The sequence below is a fragment of the Equus przewalskii genome, chromosome 3 (assembly GCF_037783145.1).
Source record: "Equus przewalskii isolate Varuska chromosome 3, EquPr2, whole genome shotgun sequence".
NCBI classification, from domain to species: domain Eukaryota; kingdom Metazoa; phylum Chordata; class Mammalia; order Perissodactyla; family Equidae; genus Equus; species Equus przewalskii.
The window spans coordinates 17,460,393-17,479,035 of NC_091833.1; the positions used below are offsets into that span (position 1 = coordinate 17,460,393).

At 58.4% G+C, this 18,643-nt stretch overlaps 4 protein-coding genes across 14 annotated transcripts in view; 2 read left to right on the forward strand and 2 right to left on the reverse strand.

Annotated features, from left to right (window-relative positions):
* Positions 1-3,506, forward strand: part of PHAF1 (phagophore assembly factor 1) — a 28,490-nt gene extending 24,984 nt beyond the window's left edge. For all 4 annotated transcript variants that reach the window (XM_070612151.1, XM_070612150.1, XM_070612149.1 and 1 more), the window contains 4 exons: positions 423-466; positions 618-676; positions 1,286-1,358; positions 2,020-3,506. In XM_070612151.1, the coding sequence (XP_070468252.1) occupies positions 423-466; positions 618-676; positions 1,286-1,358; positions 2,020-2,106 (263 nt within the window). In that variant the 3' untranslated portion in view covers positions 2,107-3,506. The remainder of the gene's footprint in view (positions 1-422; positions 467-617; positions 677-1,285; positions 1,359-2,019) is intronic.
* B3GNT9 (UDP-GlcNAc:betaGal beta-1,3-N-acetylglucosaminyltransferase 9) lies at positions 3,091-6,800 on the reverse strand. Of its 2 annotated transcripts, none has more exons than XM_008509181.2 (2): positions 6,163-6,800; positions 3,091-5,846 (listed from the first exon to the last, which is right to left on the reverse strand). In XM_008509181.2, exon 2 carries the CDS (start codon positions 5,818-5,820, stop codon positions 4,612-4,614), a length of 1,209 nt encoding a protein of 402 aa, XP_008507403.1. In that variant the 5' UTR covers positions 5,821-5,846; positions 6,163-6,800; the 3' UTR covers positions 3,091-4,611. The 2 variants fall into 2 exon arrangements, with proteins under 2 accessions (XP_008507403.1, XP_070468266.1); XM_070612165.1 differs by having other exon boundaries at positions 6,159-6,579.
* Positions 6,801-8,775: 1,975 nt separating this feature from the next.
* On the reverse strand, positions 8,776-14,515 carry TRADD (TNFRSF1A associated via death domain). Of its 6 annotated transcripts, none has more exons than XM_070612172.1 (6): positions 14,383-14,515; positions 11,185-11,385; positions 10,844-10,869; positions 10,041-10,318; positions 9,760-9,958; positions 8,776-9,592 (listed from the first exon to the last, which is right to left on the reverse strand). In XM_070612172.1, the coding sequence occupies exons 4-6, from the start codon at positions 10,287-10,289 to the stop codon at positions 9,282-9,284; spliced, it is 759 nt and encodes a 252-aa protein (XP_070468273.1). In that variant the 5' UTR covers positions 10,290-10,318; positions 10,844-10,869; positions 11,185-11,385; positions 14,383-14,515; the 3' UTR covers positions 8,776-9,281. The 6 variants fall into 6 exon arrangements, with proteins under 6 accessions (XP_070468273.1, XP_070468272.1, XP_070468274.1 ...); XM_070612171.1 differs by having other exon boundaries at positions 11,185-11,343; positions 14,383-14,513; XM_070612173.1 differs by having other exon boundaries at positions 11,185-11,350; positions 14,383-14,451.
* Positions 14,439-18,614, forward strand: FBXL8 (F-box and leucine rich repeat protein 8). Of its 2 annotated transcripts, none has more exons than XM_008509211.2 (3): positions 14,439-14,602; positions 16,195-16,393; positions 17,284-18,614. In XM_008509211.2, exons 2-3 carry the CDS (start codon positions 16,242-16,244, stop codon positions 18,254-18,256), a joined length of 1,125 nt encoding a protein of 374 aa, XP_008507433.2. In that variant the 5' UTR covers positions 14,439-14,602; positions 16,195-16,241; the 3' UTR covers positions 18,257-18,614. The 2 variants fall into 2 exon arrangements, with proteins under 2 accessions (XP_008507433.2, XP_070468267.1); XM_070612166.1 differs by having other exon boundaries at positions 14,506-14,602; positions 16,961-18,614.
* The last annotated feature ends 29 nt before the right edge of the window (positions 18,615-18,643 follow it).

Below are 18,643 nucleotides of genomic sequence, written 5' to 3' on the forward strand. Positions count from 1 at the left end.
TGGGTTTATGGAGCCTTTGCCCACCTGCTTCTGCCCATAGCCTCAGCTCCTCTGGATTGGGCTCTTTGTTCTGGGGGCTGCATTGGTCTTGGTCTGTAGTCTCCTGGAGGCCCTCAAAGTCTTTTCCTGTGACCATGAGATTGCTGGTCTTTGGAGGGCTGGAGTTTCCTATCTACAGATGATCATCCTGGTGCTCCCAGCACAGCCTTGTGACTGTTGTCATTGCTGCATAGTGTAGCTCACACCTGACTGACCTCCCTTTAACCCTCCACTCTCTTTCATTCAGGAACTCTAAAACAGCCCATCTATCCTCCCTCCATATTCCAACCCCAGTGCAAAGGGTGGCCAAGTCTGAATTCTGCCTAGGGCTGGGTCACAGGTGGGCTGGACCAGCTGCCAACCACCCCGTGTTCTCTTTTCAGAAAATGCAGATGGTCAGACAGAAACATGCACAACCTACAGCAAGGTGAGCTCCTACTTTCCCCCCCGATGCAGCCCAAAAGTTAGGTGGGCGTGAACCTGCCAGCAGTCTGGGGCCCGTGTCCTCTGGGCCAGCCATTAGTCACAGGCGTGCTCAGGTCCTTGCTAACCCCTTGCTGCCCCCATCCCTCTTGTAGTGGGACAACATCCAGGAGCTCCTGGGCCACCCTGTGGAGAAGCCTGTTGTCCTGCACAGGTGAGTGAGAGGTTGCTGTCTCTGACCACCCCATTCTGCTCCTCACAGCCCAGAAGGCCTAGCAGCAAGTATGGCTTAGAAATGACAGAAGTTTCTGGTGTTGCCACAAACATACTTCCTGTCCCTCCTCTGTGCATTAGGACTGGGCCAGCTGTTCTGCATGTTTACCTGGCAGGTTGTACCCCTGGAGATAGCTCCCCTCTCCCCCACCTACCTCCAGGTTCGGGGGCCCTTTCACCCCTAGTTATTCAGATAGGGAGGCAGTTTTGACTGGCTGTCCTGGGCGCTTTTTTCCCCCTATCAAAGCCACTACCTGCTATAGTCTGCAGCCCAATACCTAGTTGCTGTGCTGCCTGAGGCTCCCTCTCCCTCCTGAGTTTTCACCACCCCAGTCCAATTGCATAATTTTCTGTGCCCTGTTGTACTGTGTAGTATTCAAAGCTTGAGGGAAGCCTGTCACTACCCCTGGGATCTTAAAGGCCTGTGCAGGAAACAGACACTCACAGCTATGAGAGACCACTGGCCAATAGCCCCCATCCCCAAAGGGACTAGATGCCCTGCCTGGCCTTGGCCTGTCTGCCCATCTAATTCTGGCTTCCCCGGCCTCAGGTCTTCCTCCCCAAACAACACCAACCCATTTGGCTCCACATTCTGCTTTGGTCTTCAGCGGATGATCTTTGAGGTAAGCCCTGGGGGTTGCAGGGCTAGTGGTCATAACAGGGACAGGCAAGTGATTGAAAGAGAATGGGATGGGCCTAATGGCCCTGCTGGACGAGTTAATCCTTCCCCAGCAACCTTGTCTGCTGAGAACCTGGCCCACCCACATTTAACAGTGAGGGTTATATCTGAAAACATGAGTACAATAGGAAAGAGAATCACAGGGCAAGTCAGGCTCAGCCTGGGGGTATTGGGGGCCTTTGAATGCCATGTGAATGAATGTGCTATGGATCAGTGGCTATAGAGGCCCCATCAGCTTGGGAGAAGAATGGGCTTGCCCCTATTTTCCCTCATGGATGCCATACCTTCAGCAGGCCCCTAGCAGTTCAGAAGGATTGGACAAATGGTTGGGGAAGTTTCTGTATCCCATGAGGAACAGGCAGGCGCTGGGGCAGAGACGACCCCTAGTGTGAGTTGGGGGATGTTGACGGATCAGCCCAGCCCTGTGTGCAAGTGTGTTGCACACACAACCTCCAACCCCATGCACAGGAACTGCCTCAAGTCCCTTCTCTGCAGTCACAACCCCAGTACAGATCCTACTGGTGGTTTTTGTGGATCTGATTGCCTGCTCTGCCTACATCCCTTCTACTCCATCCCCTTGACTCACTGTCGTTTTCTCATACTAGGTCATGCAGAATAACCACATTGCCTCAGTGACCCTGTATGGCCCCCCCAAGCCTGGTGCCCACCTGAGAACAGCAGAGCTCCCCTAGGGACATCACCACCCATGCCCCTCTGCCTATGGAACTGTGCATCACATCCTGCTCAGCGGGCCTCCATGTGCCACCCTGTGGGTTTTCCTGGACACTTTGCCAGTGTTGAACAGCTGTTGTGGTGTTCTGAGGTGGGGCTCAGGCTGGGTGCTCTGCCATGGGGTGAGAGGCCCAGATATTCCTCTGTCCGTCCTCAGCCTGCTGGTGCCAACAGGGGACACAGACTGCAAAGAGAAGCACAAACTCTGAGCCTTGATACCTGGACCCAGGAGCTCTCAACTAACACGTAAGGAGGCAGAGTTCTGTCTCCCCTGTCTCACACACATTGGGAAAACTTAGGACTCTTTCTGTTGCTGAAGACACAGGCACCCAGGACGAGGACAAGGTCTTGCCTTTGTCCCAGCGTTGCCACGTGACCCTTAAGGCAAGCAGGTAGCATGTCCGTAGTACTTGGTTGTGACTTTTGCACTACATCCACTTTAGTTACTTGATGAGCTGGCTGTGGCCAAGATGGCCCACCTGCCCCTCCCTGTTCCTTTCTTGCACGTGCTCCCTGCCAGGCCAAGTAGGCACACCTAACTGGTTGAAGTACAGCTTTCTACCATCCAGGTTTGTGCCCAGGCCTGGTTCCCAACCCTCTTGGAGCCAGCCTTCAAGGTCTCCTGTGCCCCGCTCTGCCCCAACCTGGCTAGCAGGGCTGCATTGTTTCCATTCTGTTTGCCTCTTTTATTTAATGCCAAAGTTTTAGCCAAAGACATCTTCCTCCTTTTGTTGTGTTTCAGCATTCTGTTCTGCACTGTGGGCTGGCTCCCCTGCCCCAACCCTGGGCAGTGTCCCCTGGTCATGCCCCATTCATGGTTCAAGGCCTCTGGGGGCTCTGGGAGGGCTGGGCTGCTCAGTCTTTTCATGGGTCCTGCTAAGGAAAGTAGCGTATGTGCTTTAAAAATATTAATCCTTTTGAAAAGAATTGAGAAGAGAAATGTATAATTTTATCCCATTTTTAATATTTTGGTCTAGCAACTTGTGATACATAGATGACAATTTTGTGAGTTTTTCAAATGTGTGTACAGATTTTTGTAAATATGATTCTTTTGTAATTAACTCATGTACAGCCTCATCCTGTATAGTTTAACAATGAATGTGCAGGGGACCTGCCCCAGGTTTCTATGTGGTTCCTGGGCCTGTGTGGCACTCCCATGACTTTGTGACTGACTGGTGTCTTCCCTTTTGGCCTGGCCAGAGACCCCCGTACATCCCACTGTTGGAGCAGCTAGGTACTATTCCCATTTCCTGGAATGAGAGAACCTTCCTCATGCCCTGCCCTCACCCCTCCTCCAATAAAGACCTGTGCCCTTAGCAACGGCTCACCATGTGCTGTTGCTGGGATGTTTGTACTAAAATAAGTGTGGGGGTGTTGATTTTTTTGAGAAGGGGGAGTTGAAGAATATGGGGAAATTTATAGTGGAGTCATCTTAGAAGAGGTTCCTTGGCTCCTCTGAAGGGGGCAGCACAGCCTCTAATAGAGATTGACATAGCTTTGTGGGTGTAGGTTCTTGTAGTGGGTAATTGGAGGTGGAGAGAGACTTTAGGTAGGATCATGCACTCAAGTCGTCTCTGGATGCCTCCATCCCTGGTATTCCAGCCAGACCAGGGCCCATGGGGGATTGGCTCCAGGAAAGAAGACCTCAGAAAAAGATCTAAAGACCTGGACAAGGCTGAGAATTCAATTTGGAGGGGTAGGTGGGAAGCAAAATGCTTGCTTTCAGATTGAGTTGTGGCAGAATGTCTGCCAGTTCCATGAGGACTGAGGCCAGGCCCCCACACATCCCTGTGGGTTCCAGCCTTGAGAAAGAGCTGCATTTCTCTGCTTCACCATAGGGGTTCCAAACCAAGGAGTATGGTCAGGTTCCGTGAACCTCTGCCATTCCACTCCCCCTCCCCCGCCCCCCCTTGGTACTAGGGGGACCAAACGTCCATATGCTTGACAAAGAGCCTGGTGCTCCACCGCCTTAGCCCTGCCTATCTCAAAGGGCCGCCATTAGACTGGTTCCCAGTAAGGGGACAGCAGGAGCCAAGCTCAATCTTCATTCTCTGTGGACCCTGTGGAGACAGACACCTGGCAATGAGTCTGAATCCTGAACTCTTTTTTTTTTTAAGATTTTATTTTTCCTTTTTCTCCCCAAAGCCCCAGGGTAGATAGTTGCAATTTTTAGTTGTGGGTCCTTCTGGTTGTGGCATGTGAGACACCGCCTCAGCATGGCTTGATGAGCGGTGCCATGTCCGTGCCCAGGATCCGAACCTGCGAAACCCTGAGCCACCTAAGCAGAGAGCACGAATTTAACCACTCGGCCATGGGGCTGGCCCCTGAATCCTGAACTCTTCTGCCCCTTTCTGGGGAAGAACCACATACACCGCCAATAATCCGCCTGGGAAACCTCACCTTCAAAGTTCCACTACTACATCCTGGGTCTGAATGAGGGGAGCTTGGGGCTGTGATGGGTGGGGCTAGGGGCCCCACTGGAAGGGACCAGCAGCGACAGGCCGTGGACGCGCACAGGCTGGCCCCTGCGGCCCATACAGCAGACGCCACATAAGCCAGATGTCAGCCGCGGAAAGCCCGTGCACTACAACCAGCTCGCGGTAAAAGCAGGGGTCGAAGGTGCGCAGGTGCGGCGCGGCTGAAGGCCGGGGGATGCCAAAGGTGCGGAAAGCAGGGTGAGGCTCCGGCGTGAGCCGCAGGCGCTGTAGACACATGCCCAGGAAGACGTCGTCGATGGGGAAGAGCTCAACCTCGGTGCAGGCACCAGCGAGTCGGTGCAGCGTGGCCCCTGAAAGTACGAAACCACCGCCGCCTGCGTAGGCCGGGTAGGCTGGCAGGCCGTACACCGCCTCCGGGATGTAGTACTTGCTGGCCCGCACGCGGATTGGCCGCGCTTGCACGATCACATCACCTGCAAGCATATCCTGCGTCGGATCCCGCGGCGCCAGGAACTCCAGCAGGTTTCCCATGTGCACGAACACGTCGGCGTCGCCCTTAAAAACGAAACGCACGTCGGGGCAGTAGGTCGAGGCCCAGGCCAGAAAGTGGATCTCCTTGAGCGTTAGGTTGAAGAAAGTGTCGTCGAAGGCCCAGAGCAGGATGTCCGTGTATGCGCGGCTCTCAGCGCGCAGCAGGGCGCGCCAGTGCGTTCGCGCGCCCTCCCCCTCCGCGTCTGCTCCGTCTGTGCCCCCGCCCCTGGGCACGCCCAGCAAGAACACACGGCGCACGAGCTTCCCTTGCACACGACCCTCAGCACCCCATGTCTGGCGCACGGCTTGGCGCCGCTCGAAGTCCGCCGCCACTGACTTGACGGCGACAAGCAGGTCAGGTCCTCCATCTCCTCGGCACTTGTACGGCTGGTTAATGAGCAGGGGAAAGCGCCGCTGGTCCTTCGCGCGCAGGTAGCGCCCAAAGTCAAAGGGTCCCGTGGGCGTGGGCGGCTCCGGTGTGTCCCCTTCGTAGGCTGGCGGGGCTGCGCCCGCATCCGGTGCCTGAAATACGCGGAGCCCCAGCGTGGGCCCTGACGCGGGCCCCGGTGCTGCCCTCCCTTGCGCTCTAGGAGGGCTCGTCGTCGGGGCCGCGCCATCTCGCTGCGCGTAGAGCAGTAGGCCGAGGGCGGCGCCGAGGAGCAGCGTGAGCGACGCGTCCCCGCGCAGGCGCAGCCTCCGCCTCATGTCCGCGTGGCCGGCGCCCGCGCCCCCTGCGGAGAGACTCAGTCAGGGGCTCGGCCCCGCCCTCCCCAAGAGGAGGGAGAGGGAGGCCACACTCTCGGGGCCTCCAGCTACCGGCCGTTCATCCCCCTCGGTGTTCTCCTGCTCTGGGCTCTGACCTCCCCACCGGGATGGGCACCCCGAAAGAGGTGCAAGTTCCTCCTAGTTGCCAGCTCCCACCCGCTCAGCTCCGGCCCAAGACGGTGTCCCAAGGCCGGGGCAGGGAGACGCGGAGCCTGGGCCCCAGCCCCGCCCGCCTTCCCCGCGCTGATGCTCACTGAATCCCTTCTACCCCTCCCTACCCACCACGTCGCTCCTTGGGATTCCGACTCTCACGATCGGCCCTTGGGAGCGGCGCGGCCCCGGACGCCGGGGCTTCCGGGGCTCAGCGCAGGGTCCCAAGGGCGGCCATGGACCCGGCCTGGGCCAAATGCAGCGTTGGCAGGAAGGGGGGCCGGGGCCGCTGCCACGTGACCCTCCAGCTGTGCCCGCCCGGACATCTGGAGCTCAGCTCCGCCCCGGCGCGGCCAGGAGCGCTGAGGACTAAACTCTGAGAGGGTTCACGGACAACTCTCTCTGGGAAGGCCCGAAGAGGTGGTTCTGGTCTCGGTGCAGGCCCAGACTCCCCAAATTCGCCTTCCTGGGGGGCGGGAAGAAGCATTAGCTTCTCTGGTTAGTCTCCACACCCCTGTCTCTCCGGAGTTGGGAAGGGCCTGGGCTGGCAGGAGCCCTGCGGCAGGCGGGTCCCAAATCTCTGGGGCTGAGCGTCTTAGGCATCGACCTGGCCACCATCCCAGCCCCTCCTTGGAGGAGCCTCTCCTCGGCTCACCAGGAACCCTAGTTCTCCAGGCAGGGCCCATAAACCGCCCCTGGGACACATGGCTGCCTCCTTACTCCTGGTTCTGCCATGTCGTCGTCGTCATCGTCGTTCCCACCGCGCCCCCCGCCCCCCCGCGGCAGCAAACACACAGGGACAGAGACAGCTCATTCAATCCTCACGAACCTGGCAGCAGCTCTCATTGCTCATGCCCAGGTGGGGACACTGCCTCTCAGGGAGTTGAGTGACTTGCCCTGGATCATACCGGCAGAAGATAAGAACTCTGCCCCAAGTCTTCTGGAATTCAGTCCAGGACTCTTTCCTCTGTTCTGCCCTGCCCCTCTCACCGTCCATCCACTGGGACACAGGACAGGGGCTCAACCCTGTCTGCTTTAACTTCCTAGGTGAGCGCTTCAGTCTGTCTCCCCAGAGGCAGTTCTGAGTGTCCTGGTCCCTAGTGCCCCAGGCCAGCATAGCCTCCTGCAAGTAGAAATAACCAAGCTTGGGCCACTGCAAGCAAGACTGGGCGTGCAGGGACTGGTTCAGCTTGGGGGACTCCTGAAATAGGCCAGTGAGCAAAGGGTTCGATCGGGGACCCAGGTGGGCAGGGAGATGGTCTGGAATTGAGGGCCCAGTCCCTGCCTAGCTCTCTCTTCCTGGAACTCAGAGCCTCTGGGTCCCAGACCACACAGTGGGGCCTGGAGTAGACAACCCACCCACCCCACCCAGAGTTTCTAGGGACAGGCTACAGGAACCAGCACTGCTACCCAGCGCCATCCTTTTTCCAGGGGCTTTTTCTGCTCCTTCTGACAACTTCTTCCCACCAATGTTCTCCCTTAAAAGCAAACCCTCCATCCTGAGCCTCACGCTTCTATTCTCAGACTTCTCAGGAGTTGTCTACTCTGGCTTTCTCCACTGCCTCACCTCCCATCCCTCCCGTGGTCTGGCTTCAGACTGTCCCCACCATGTCCCAGGAACAGCCCCTACCTAGTAACCTTTTCCCTGACTCCAATGGACACTCCTCAGCCTCGACAATCTGCAGCCTCCATCAGAGCAGATGAGTATTCCCTGGCTTCCAAATCTCCTGGTTTTCCTCCTTCCTCTTTGGGCTGCTCTTTTTCTGGTTGGTATCCTTCAAGACCGACCCCCCCAGGCCACCCCACCCACTCCCACCTGTCTGTTGGTAAATCTTTAGCCTGGACCCTCTTCTGAACTTAAAACTACAGATCCAGTCCACGCTCGGACTCTCTCCCTGGGTGTCCTACAGGAACGTGCCCAACTTGTCCTGAACAGAGCAAGCACTTCACGTCCCCCAGGACCCCCATCTCAGCGGGCAGCCCCAGCCTCCATCCACCTGGCAAAGGCAGAAACTCTGGGGTCCTCTCTCGCTTCATTCCTCATCCAGTGTCACCAGGCCTGTTATCCTTTGTCCTAAATAGCTTTCAGTGTTCATCCCTTCCCGCCATCTCTGCTGCCACTACCCCAGCCTGGGCCACTGTCCTTTCTCTCTCAGCCTCCTGACCAGCCTCCCAGCCTTAACTTCCAAAATCTTTTAAAGGCTTCTCACTGGCCTCAGGACAAAATCCAAACTCTGTAAAATGGCTTCCCAGACCCCGTGCTATCTGCCTCTCCCACTCACCAACCCATCTCTCTGCAAACCCAGCCACCCCTAGATCCAGCCACTCTAAACTTTGTTCTTCCAACATCCCTCCTGCTCACCTGCCTCAAGATCTTACCTGAGGCTGGCTATGCCCAGAATGCTGTGCTCCTCTCAACCTCCCACCCTCCCCGCTATTCACACTCATCTCTCTCCCAGGAAGCCTAACCCCTAAGCTGGGTTAGGCCCCTGCTCAGTGCTCCTACAACTCCTTCTATTTTTAACATCAAAATGGGTAATTGGGGCTGGCCTGGTGGTGTAATGGTTAAATTTGTGTGTTCACCTTTGGTGGCCGAGGGTTCCTGCATTCGGATACCAGGCAGGGACCTGCACACTGCTCATCAAGCCATGCTATGGTAGTATCCCACATACAAAATAGAGGAAGATTGGCAACAGATGTTAGCTCAGGGCCAATCTTCTTCGCCAAAAGAAAAAAGAAAAAAACAACAGGTAATATTTTATTACTGTTGCTTAGTATTTGGAGTCCCACACTGAGTGTGAACTGGGGGCAGGTAGGTAGGTTCCTGTATCTTGTTCACCACAGTATTTGCAGCACCCAGGATGACGCCTAGGACACAGCAGGTACCTAATGAGTAATTGTTCAATGAGTCAGGAGGTAAGGGCTGGCTGAAGCCCCTCTTCTGGGGTGAGGGAGGGGGAGGCAGTCCTCTACAGCCAGTCACCCTGCACGCTGTCTCTATTGTAACATCTGGAGCTGAATCCTCAGTGGCACCCCAGCAGGCAAGGTGGATGCTTGTCTGACTCCTGGAGAAGGCAGTCGACTCTGCCCAGCAGCTCCAGCATCTCAGCTAAGTAGGGTTCTAAGTGTGGTCTCAGAGTCCCGTGGATGGACAGGAGGTCAGCAGTAGCAGCAGAAGGGATCTGGGATCATCCAGATGCTCCAAACCCTGGCTAGGCAACTGGCCGACCGCCCTTTCTCTGGTACCCAGCCTAGGCCAGGCCGCCATCGGGATTCGCCAGGCCCAGCAAGTCCTCTGCCAGGCTGGTGAGCTCGTTCTCCTCGAGCGCCTCCACCAAGCGCTGCAGCGTGGCGCGGCGGCCCTCGGCCTGCACGAAGCGCCTCAGCAGCTGGAAGGCCTGCTCGTACAGACCCTCGCGCTCGTACTCATAGGCCAGGGAGTCGAGCACCGGGTCCCGCAGCGCGCGGCAGCTTCGCTGCAGGGAGCGCCCCACCTTGCGCCATTTGAGGCCCACTGAGCGCGCGAACGTCTGCTGGTCCTGCAGGCTCAGCGGCCGGTTCACTGCGGGGGGAGTGGGAAACGGAGTGAGCTCGGGGGGCGGGGGGGGGGGGGCGCCCAGAGCCGGTGCCCTTCCATTCCCGCCCCGCGACTACCCGGCCCAGACCTCGCTCCTCCCCAAACTTCATCTTCCCTATGACCCTGCCCCTTCCTCTCCGCAAGCGCCTCACCTACAGGCTGACCCTGGAACAGAAAAGTCTGGCCAGATGGCGGCGGCGGCGGCGGCTTCTCCTGCGACGGAGAGGGTGCCAGGGGCCGCGAGGGGGCTGGAGCGACCTCCACGTCGCCACCCTGGACCCCTGAGCCACACGTCAGATTCCGGAGCACATTCTCCAACTCAACGAGTTCCTCGTCCCGGAGCCGGTCGGGCTAGGGAGGGGAGTGCGGCGTCGGTGGGGGTCTCAGCCGCGCATTCCCGCCCCACCCTACCTTGGCCCCAGCCCGGCCGCACCTTCTGGGCGAAGATGCAATTCAAACAGCGCTCCTCGTCGGTCAGCAAAGTGTCCAGCCGCTCTGCGCCAGCGCGCAGCTCCAGTTCCAACGACAAGGACTGCAGGGTGAGCGCCGCCTCCAGGCACCCCTGCAGCGCGGCGCGCAGCGCCCCCTCGCGGTAGGCGCGGAGGAAGCGGCCGCAGGCTTGGCGCCCGCAGAAACGCAGTTGCACTATCAGCTGCGGATCGCTACGGTGGATCTTGAGCATCTGCAGCACGTCCGGGCTCCCGCTGCTCTCTGCGGAGGCGGGCAGTCAGGCGCCAGGCGGTCCCCATGCGGGGCCGTTCTCCAAGCGCCCGGAGGAGGCGGTGAAGTCAGACCCCTCTCCCCATCCCCAGACCTCGGAGCGCGGGATTACCCCAGGGCTCCCCGCTGGGAAACAAAATTGGGATGCAAACAGCAACAACTCAGAATGAAAGCCAGGACCTATCACAGGAAGCACCCTAAGAAGGAGTGGGTCCCACCCTAGCCCCATCTCTGAAGCCCCAAATTAGTGTGGGCAAAAGGGACGCGGGGAAAGACTGCCCCACAGAGAGGGGAGGTGCCCTGGGCAGCCAAGCCGCCTGCGTAGGCAGCCGGCAGAGCAGGGGAGGGGCGAGAGGTCTTAGGTCTTCAGCCTCCACCAAGTGCGGCTCCCGCTGACCCGGAAGGAGAGGGGCTCTCGCCGCTCTGGGGTCGGGCCCGGGGCGGATTCCCCGACCGGCTTCAGCCTCTTGTGGCCTCTGCCCTGAGATGGGAAAGGGGGACCCGAAAGGTAGGTACCGGGGAGGGGTCTTGAGCAAGGAGTGCTGCAGTGAGAGAGGAAAAGAGAGAGATGCGAGATTAATAGAAAGCAGTGAGCCAGCTGGTCAGGGGAGTGGGGGACACTGAGCAGGGAGACGTTAGTGCACAAGTAGGTACATCGGACACAGATACGGGGACACGTGTAAACAGAGAAGACAGAGCCTACACAAGAAACCAGGCCTCCTCCTCCCCTCGCCATCAAATCTTTTCCCGAGGGCTCTGGCCCACGGAGTTGAAGAGGTGGGGTCTCAGCCCCTGACCCCGCCCACAAAAGGCCCCAGGCCACCCCTTCCTCTCCCAGTGCCCGCCCACCCACGCACCTGCCAACGCGGTCCGCAGAGCCCTGTACACCGCCACCTTCTGCTGGGGGTGAGCGTAGGCATCCGACAGGACCACCTTATCCAGCGAGGACTCCACAAACAGGTATGCGCTGCCCACCCACTCCTCGAGCCCATTTGGCCCAGTCGCCATCTTGCCTCCTGGAGACTCACATAGGCATCCAGATCACTCCCAACCCAGCCCTGGAGACAACAGTCCAGTCCCACATGGCCCAGCTGTCCTCTCCTCAGCTGACACTCAGCTGTCCCCACCCAGCTGGCACACTTGTGAGGGGAAGTTCATCATCCCACAGGCAGCCCCTTGTGCTTCTGGCTGTGCACAGCCCAGCTCAGCCCAGATTCGCAGTGAGGAATGTCCCCCCACTGCCTTCTCAGTGAAAGAGCCCAGGGTCACAGTGGTGGGAGAGGAGAAGTGCTGTCCTGCAGTGGAGACAGAGACGTTCTCTGCCCTCTCCTCAAGCTAGGGTGACAAGAGACATCTTCATCCTGGATGGTGCCCATGCCCCACAGCTAACCGGACGCATGTCCTGGTATGCCCTCAGCTTGAACTTGAGCCCCCAGGATCCCTGTGGGACCACAGCCCACCCTTAAGTGTTTCTCTCCTGCATTCCTGCTATACCTCCTGGCTTCACTTCAAAAGACACCTGTAGTTTACACCTTCCCAGGTTCCCTTTCCCAATCCTGACTGACCTTTGGGGCCTCCCCTGTTCCCTCTTCTCAATCCATGTGCCTGTTGCGGGGGCTAACCCCACTCCCCACCTCCAGGTGTGGGCATGTGAAACAGGCCTAGCTAATCTGCCTATCCCATTTACTTTTCTGAAAGGAACAGTTCAGAGGAGAGGTTGGGCATAGGATTCAAGTTGAACCAATCTTAATCAACCTGAAACTTTGGGCTGGACCAATAGGAAAGAGGCACTGGGGCTCTTTCCTTCCCTTGGGGCTGAGCTGAAAGGAAAGGTAGGTCTCCTTTGCCACTGCTTGGGGAGAGCATGGCTGAGACCGAAATGGACACAGAAGGATACAGAGCCAGGAGAGGAAGAAGTGTACTTCTAACCACACTGTGTCCTGGCTCCAGCCACACCTTGGGCTTTTCAGTTATGTGAGCGAAATCATTCCTATTTTATTCTAAATTCCTTGGAGCTGGGCTCTTATGCAACTCAAATTGTTCTATTACAAATTCCTCCCCTGTCCAGACAGGTGCCGTCCAGACTAGCACCTCTTGGTGCTAGTATCTCCTCCACCTGTCTTCTGACAAAGCCCTAGGCCTAGACCAGGGGGCAAAACTCCCAGCCAGGGAACCACTGCACTGACCCTCAGCTCAACTGGCCTCCCAGTTACTGCGCCATTAGGCAGCAGGTGGCGAACTGCCCTGCCGCTTCCTCCCCACTTCACCTGAGGCAATATCCCACCCTTTTCCTAGAAACATGGGCATAAGACCCCACCTCCTGCCCCATCAGTCATATTTCTTTATTCTCTGGTCTTTGGCATTTCCATATAGTGTGCTAGGAGGGGTGCTCAGCCCCAGCTGTGAGCACCCTGGACATCATTCCTCTGGGCAGAACAGATGTGGTGGCCCCAGCTGGCATCCATTTACCTGAGGGACAGGGAACCTCAGGGGAGGGGTGCCAGGAGCACAGCCTTGGACATTGTTGGGGAGGGAGTAGGGATCCTGAGCTCAAAGCACCGGGTGCATTTCAGATCTGCCCCCAGACCCTAACTGGGGAGTCAAAGCTGGGACAGTAACTGGGCAGGGGTCCTCCAGCATCACCCAGACCTGGCAAGAGAAATGATATCTGGTGATGGTCCTACCCCTGGTCTAAGTACAGGAGACAAGCTTTTTGAGCACGCCTCCCGGCCCCAACCTTTGGTAGATCACATATTAATACTTGTGATTTACCCAAAATGATAGTCTGGAAATTAACAAGAAGCTAGCATTATTTACTTCGGGGGGGTTTTGGGGGGATTTTTATTTTCATTGTATTTAGTAAATATTCTACTTTATGTAAAATAGACACATTTCCTTTGTATTAAAAAGGCAAAAAAAAGTGTTTTTCTTAAAAAGCAAAACAAAACAAAAACGGAGTGAGACTGTAGGTGACAAGTGGGACCAAGAGCAGTAGGGAGACAAGTGGGGAGCCCTGGGGGAGTAGCCCGGGGGAGTAGGAGGGTGTGGGAATCTGCCCCCAAAACCTTTCCTCTTTCATGTCTTCTTAGCCCCCTGACTTGAGGGTGCTGACTGGATGATTGTGGTCCAGCCCCAAGGGGTGGAAGTGGGGGCGGGACGGGGCCAGAGTCTGCCCATCAGGCCTGCAGGGAGGCCCTGGAAACCTGAAGGAGGGGGGATGCTCCATCGCACTCGCTAGGACTGGACAAATGGGAGAAGTCAAACAGATCTGTCAGACTGGAGGACCAGAGGGTCAGATAACAGGGTTGAGAAGAGGCCGGGGACTTTGGCTCCCAATGTCCCTTTGGGGACTCCTTCCTACGTGTCCTTCCACAGAAGCCCCTCCCCGGGAAGCCCCGCGCCCTACCCACTCCGAGTCCGCCTCTCTGAGGGCGGGGCTGAGCTGGGTCCTGGGAAGACTTAGCTGGTCTGAGACTGTGAGGGACACGTGGGTACCGACTCAAGAAAATATGCCCCTACCACCTGGGTCCAGCCCGCCGCAGCGGCCAGTTGACAGCCTAACAGTCCCAGGACAGCCCCACCTCCGGCCGGTCGGGAGGGCGGGGACGGCCTGGGGGCGTGGCCCCTCAAGGACTGGAAGCCTGCGACTCCCTGTATCCAGCCAGGCGCGCCCCTTCTCAGCTGCGCCGCTGCCGAGCTCTCGAGGGGGCTCCCTAGCCTCCCAGTAGCCGGCCCTCATGCTGGGGTTTCGCACATGCCACTGGCTGAGTCGGGCATGGTGTCTCTTCTCACAGATCCATTCAGAACAAGCCCCACCCCGCCCTGTCACCCTCAGAGCCCTACCGCCCCTCGAAAGCCCCTAGCTGGGACAAGGAACCTGCGGGAGCCAAGGTCTGTACCCTCTCACCCGCCTCCATGGAGACAGCCCAATAGGCCGCCGCCACCACCTGGCCTGGGCAGCCGCGGGTGACAACCACGCCGCGCCCACGCTCCTGAAGCAGGATCCGCCTCTGCTCCCGCCGGCACCGGGAAGCCCACCCGCCTTCTGCACTAACCTGGCCTCTTTGGCCCGGCTCGGATGCCCACGCCCGCCCGGCTCCACTGGTCTCGCGCTGCTTCCGGGTGTGCGCGGAGCGCAGGGGTGGCGCCCCAGCCAGAGCGGCCCCGTCCGCCCTGGCGTCCCGCCCCCGGGGCTCCCTGCGGTTCCTTCCCGCCCACTGTCCTCCGCCGCCAGTTCTCAGACTCTGGGCAAAGCCCACCCGGTCCGCTGAGCAGGTAAGACACTGGCGCCCGAGGTTAGATGTCAGGAAGAACTGCCCGCGGCAAGGACTTAGGGGACTTTCAGCTTTCACGAGGCCGGAGGGCCTCGGGTAAGAGCTGCCCCGTTTCCTCCGGCGGAGAACGGACAGATCAAGAAGGGGGCGCCCCCTGGGGACGAGAATTTTCTGGTGCCTTCCAAGGGGTCGAGTTCGATGATCTCTGATCTCTGCTACTCCGTGACACTCAGAATGGAGTGCTGGAGGGTCCCAGATTCAAGCCTGACCGAGGGTATCTGAAGCCCCTGGATACACGAGAAGCAAATTCCAGCAGGGACTGTTAGCCTGGAAAATATGGGAAAATAGAAAACTGGCCAGTGATGTGAAATGTTGTGTACGAAAACCTTCAAGCACCTTAAAATAAAATTGGCAGCTTCAAAGAGGACGCACACTTTCCAACAACGCCCCTCCTCCCCCCAAAGGCCGCGCTCCGGGGTGGGTCTGCGGAATTCCAGCTGAGCCTAAACCGCCCAGTGAGAGCCTGGGCTGCTCAGGGGTCAGGATCGGAACTTGAGCCCAGGGCCCAGCAGGCTCCAGAGCCCCAAGCTTTTCTCGGCCCCGCCCGGCCTTCACCCGGGACATCTCCCCCGCGAGGTGGAGGAAGGGAGGGAGCCTCCCTTCTGTGGGCGGGTTCTGCTGTGCCCCACCCGCAACTCCGCTTCCTGATTGGCTTGTAGTCCCTGCCAATTAAAAGTCTTCCCTAATACTCCCGCCCTATTAACTCTCCAGTGACTGGCGGGGCTAGGACCGGGTTCCTCAACCCGGGACCAGTGGAGTCACAGGCGCTTCTTGAAATTCAGCTTTCTGGGCCTTACTCTTCCCGGAGAGCCTAATTTAGTAGGTGGGGCTGTGGAATCTGTATTGTGAACAAGTGTCTGGGTGATTCTGATGCCCTTATTTCAATGGCCATCAGGGCGAGTCGTGGGCCCAGTACTTCCCTAGTACTCAGGGTCGAAGTTGGAAGGGAAACAGTTCCGTGACCCCATGGAGACTCGTCTGGGCCGTCCAGGCAACTCTAAGTGGCAGGGGGAGGCGAGCTCCGCTCTCTGAGCTTGGGGGGTGGGGGGTGGGGGCGGGAGGGAGAACGGGGTTGTCCAGAGTCACGGCCTGTGCAGCCACTCTCCAATTCTCCAGGGAAGATTTTAGTAACCGGCAGAAAGATCCCACAGCATCATCCAAAATCTGGGTATTCGAGTTTATCAACTTCTTGCATAGGTCCTGGTTGCGTTGCTTCTAATATAGCATAAAGTGTAGATTTGTTCAACTAGTGAGAACATAGCTTAAAGGGCAATCAGGAAGCCTTTGGCATCCAGGGCCGACTTCGCGAGTCTGAGACCTGTGCAGTCGCACAGGGCCCCATGCTTAGTTTAATACCTTGATTAAATGCTCTGCTGTCGCTGTCTTGAAATTCTTAATAATGCTTTGAACAAAGAGCCCCGCATTTTCATTTTGCACTAGGGTCTGCAAATTACGTCGCAGCTCCTGGGCCATAAACATTTCTACATATAGGCTCCGGTGTTCCCCTCCTCACTTTGCCCTTCTTGTGCCCAGGGCCGGCCCTCTGTCTCCAGAGGGGAGCCACCACCCTGCGCTGGGCCATGGCCGAGCCTGGAGAGCAACTGCCGGAGGAGGTGCTGGCGCTCATCTTCCGCCACCTGCCCCTGCGGGACCGTGCTGCTGCCGCCAGGGTCTGCAGATCCTGGGCTGCTGCTGCCACCTGCAGCGCTGTGTGGCACGACACGAACATCAGGTGAGCCGGCTTCACCTCATCTCGCCTCCTGCCGCCCTCCCGCCTTCTCCCTCTCTCCGTGGAGTCGAGGGTTGGGGGACTCAGTGACTCTCCCCCAATTAAAGAACATAATCATTACTAACATTTATTGACCGCTTACTATGTACTAACCATTGTTCTAGGTGCCTTACACATATTAATTTATTTAATCCTCATGAAAACCGTATATAGTAGATAGGTAGTATTATTATCTCCATTGCACAGATAGGAAATTGAGGCAGAGAGATTAATCGCTTCCTGCAGGTCACTCAGCTAAGGAGTGGTAGAGGCAGAATGGGAATCTGGCAGTCCAGAAACCACGACCTGTCTCCTTAGAGACCGCTGGGGAAGCGCAGTTCCTAAAATATTGGCGCTCTCTGCCACAGTTTCAACTTGCGGCAAACGCATCTGAGCATCTGAAGTCTTTTTTTTTTTTTTTTTTTTTTTTTGAGGAAGATTAGCCCTGAGCTAACTGCTGCCAATCCTCCTCTTTTCACTGAGGAAGACTGGCCCTGAGCTAACATCCGTTCCCATCTTCCTCTACTTTAGATGTGGGGTGCCTACCACAGCATGGTGTGCCAAGCGGTGCCATGTCCGCACCTGGGATCCGAACCGGTGAACGTGCGCACTTAACCGCTGCGCCACCGGGCCAGCCCCCATCTGAAGTCTTCTAAAGGGATAGGGTAGGAGTTCCCTCCTAGCATTAGCGGCTACCGTGAGACAACCAGGCATGCCTGGCGGGGACAGGGAGGTGTGCGGGTAGGGGCAGGAAGTGGGGATGGTAGCTGGAACGCAGACTGAGGGATGGCTAGAGACTTCTCTCCCGGTCGCGCGGACACGGCCAGCCTTTTTTCCACCGCTTTAACCCCAAGTTGCGACAGTGAGCGAGAAGGCGTGCTGCCACCATATCTGTCCGCCTGCCTGGACCACATTCACAACCTACGTCTGGAGTTTGAGCCCTCGAGGGAGCCGAGCCGCCGGGCGGCCACGCAGTTGCTTACCGCACTGGCGAGCCGTACCCCTGGACTTCGAGGCCTACGCCTGGAGTGCCGCGGGGAGAAGCCGCTCTTCGACGCGGGCCGCGATGTCCTGGAGGCCGTGCATGCCATCTGCCGGGCCGCCCGCGCGCTGCGCCACCTCGACCTGCGGCGATTGCCCTTCACACTGGATGACGCGCTGGTGCTGCAGGCGGCACGCGGCTGCCCCGAGCTCCGCAGCCTTTTCCTGGACAACGGTACACTGGTGGGCAGCGTGGGGCCGGACTCTGTGCTGGAGCTACTAGAGGCCTGCCCGCACCTGCGCGCCCTCGGCCTGCACCTGGCCAGCCTTTCGCGCACCGCTCTCGAGGCGCTGGCGGCGCCGGATCGCGCGCCTTTTGCGCTCCTGGCCGTGCGGTGCGCGTGCCCCGAGGACGCACGCGCGCCGCCTCTGCCCGACGAAGCCTGGGCAGCGTTGCGCCGCCGCCACCCTGAGCTGGCGGTGGAGCTGGAGCTGGAGCCCGCGCTGCCTGCCGAGAGTGTGACGCGCGTCCTGCAGCCTGCGGTGCCCGTGGCTGCACTTCGCCTCTGCCTCTCTGGGGACACTGTAGGGCCGGTGCGCTTCGCAGCGCGCCACTACGCCGCAACCTTGCGCGCGCTGGAGATCCGCGCAGCCCCCTCGGCGGAGCTGGACGCCGCACTGGAGTTGCTGGCGGCACGCTGCGTGGGCCTGCGCGAAGTGCACTGCTTCTGCGTGGTGCGACCCTCAGTGCTGCACGCCTTCCGCGCGCACTGCCCGCGCCTGCGCAGCTACACACTCAAACTAACGCGGGAGCCACATCCCTGGCGGCCCACGTTTGTGGCGTGATAGGGCAAGCGCTCCCCCTGCTACCCAACACTCCAGCAGACATGTGGCCTCTGAGATGCTGGGTAGGTTTGCCTAGGCGCGCGCCAACTGCTCGCCCGCTCTTTCAGTACTCTGTTGTCTCTTGTGCCTTTCGGGGGCTTGTGAGACGATGTTGGGACCAGCCCGGGGCTCCCTGAGTCCACTGGCACTCTCAACATCTACAGACGCCCGCTGTCCCCGCTGTACTGGGATCACCCTCATCGAACACCACTCCTCTGCGAACGTTGGGCTCGCTCCGCGGCCCCAGCTTGGGGGGAGGGAGGGCACAGGCTCTGGCCAGGCCTCAGGGGTGAGTGTGAAATAAACAAATCCTGCGGTATCTCTGCGTCCTCTGAAAGGCGGGATCGG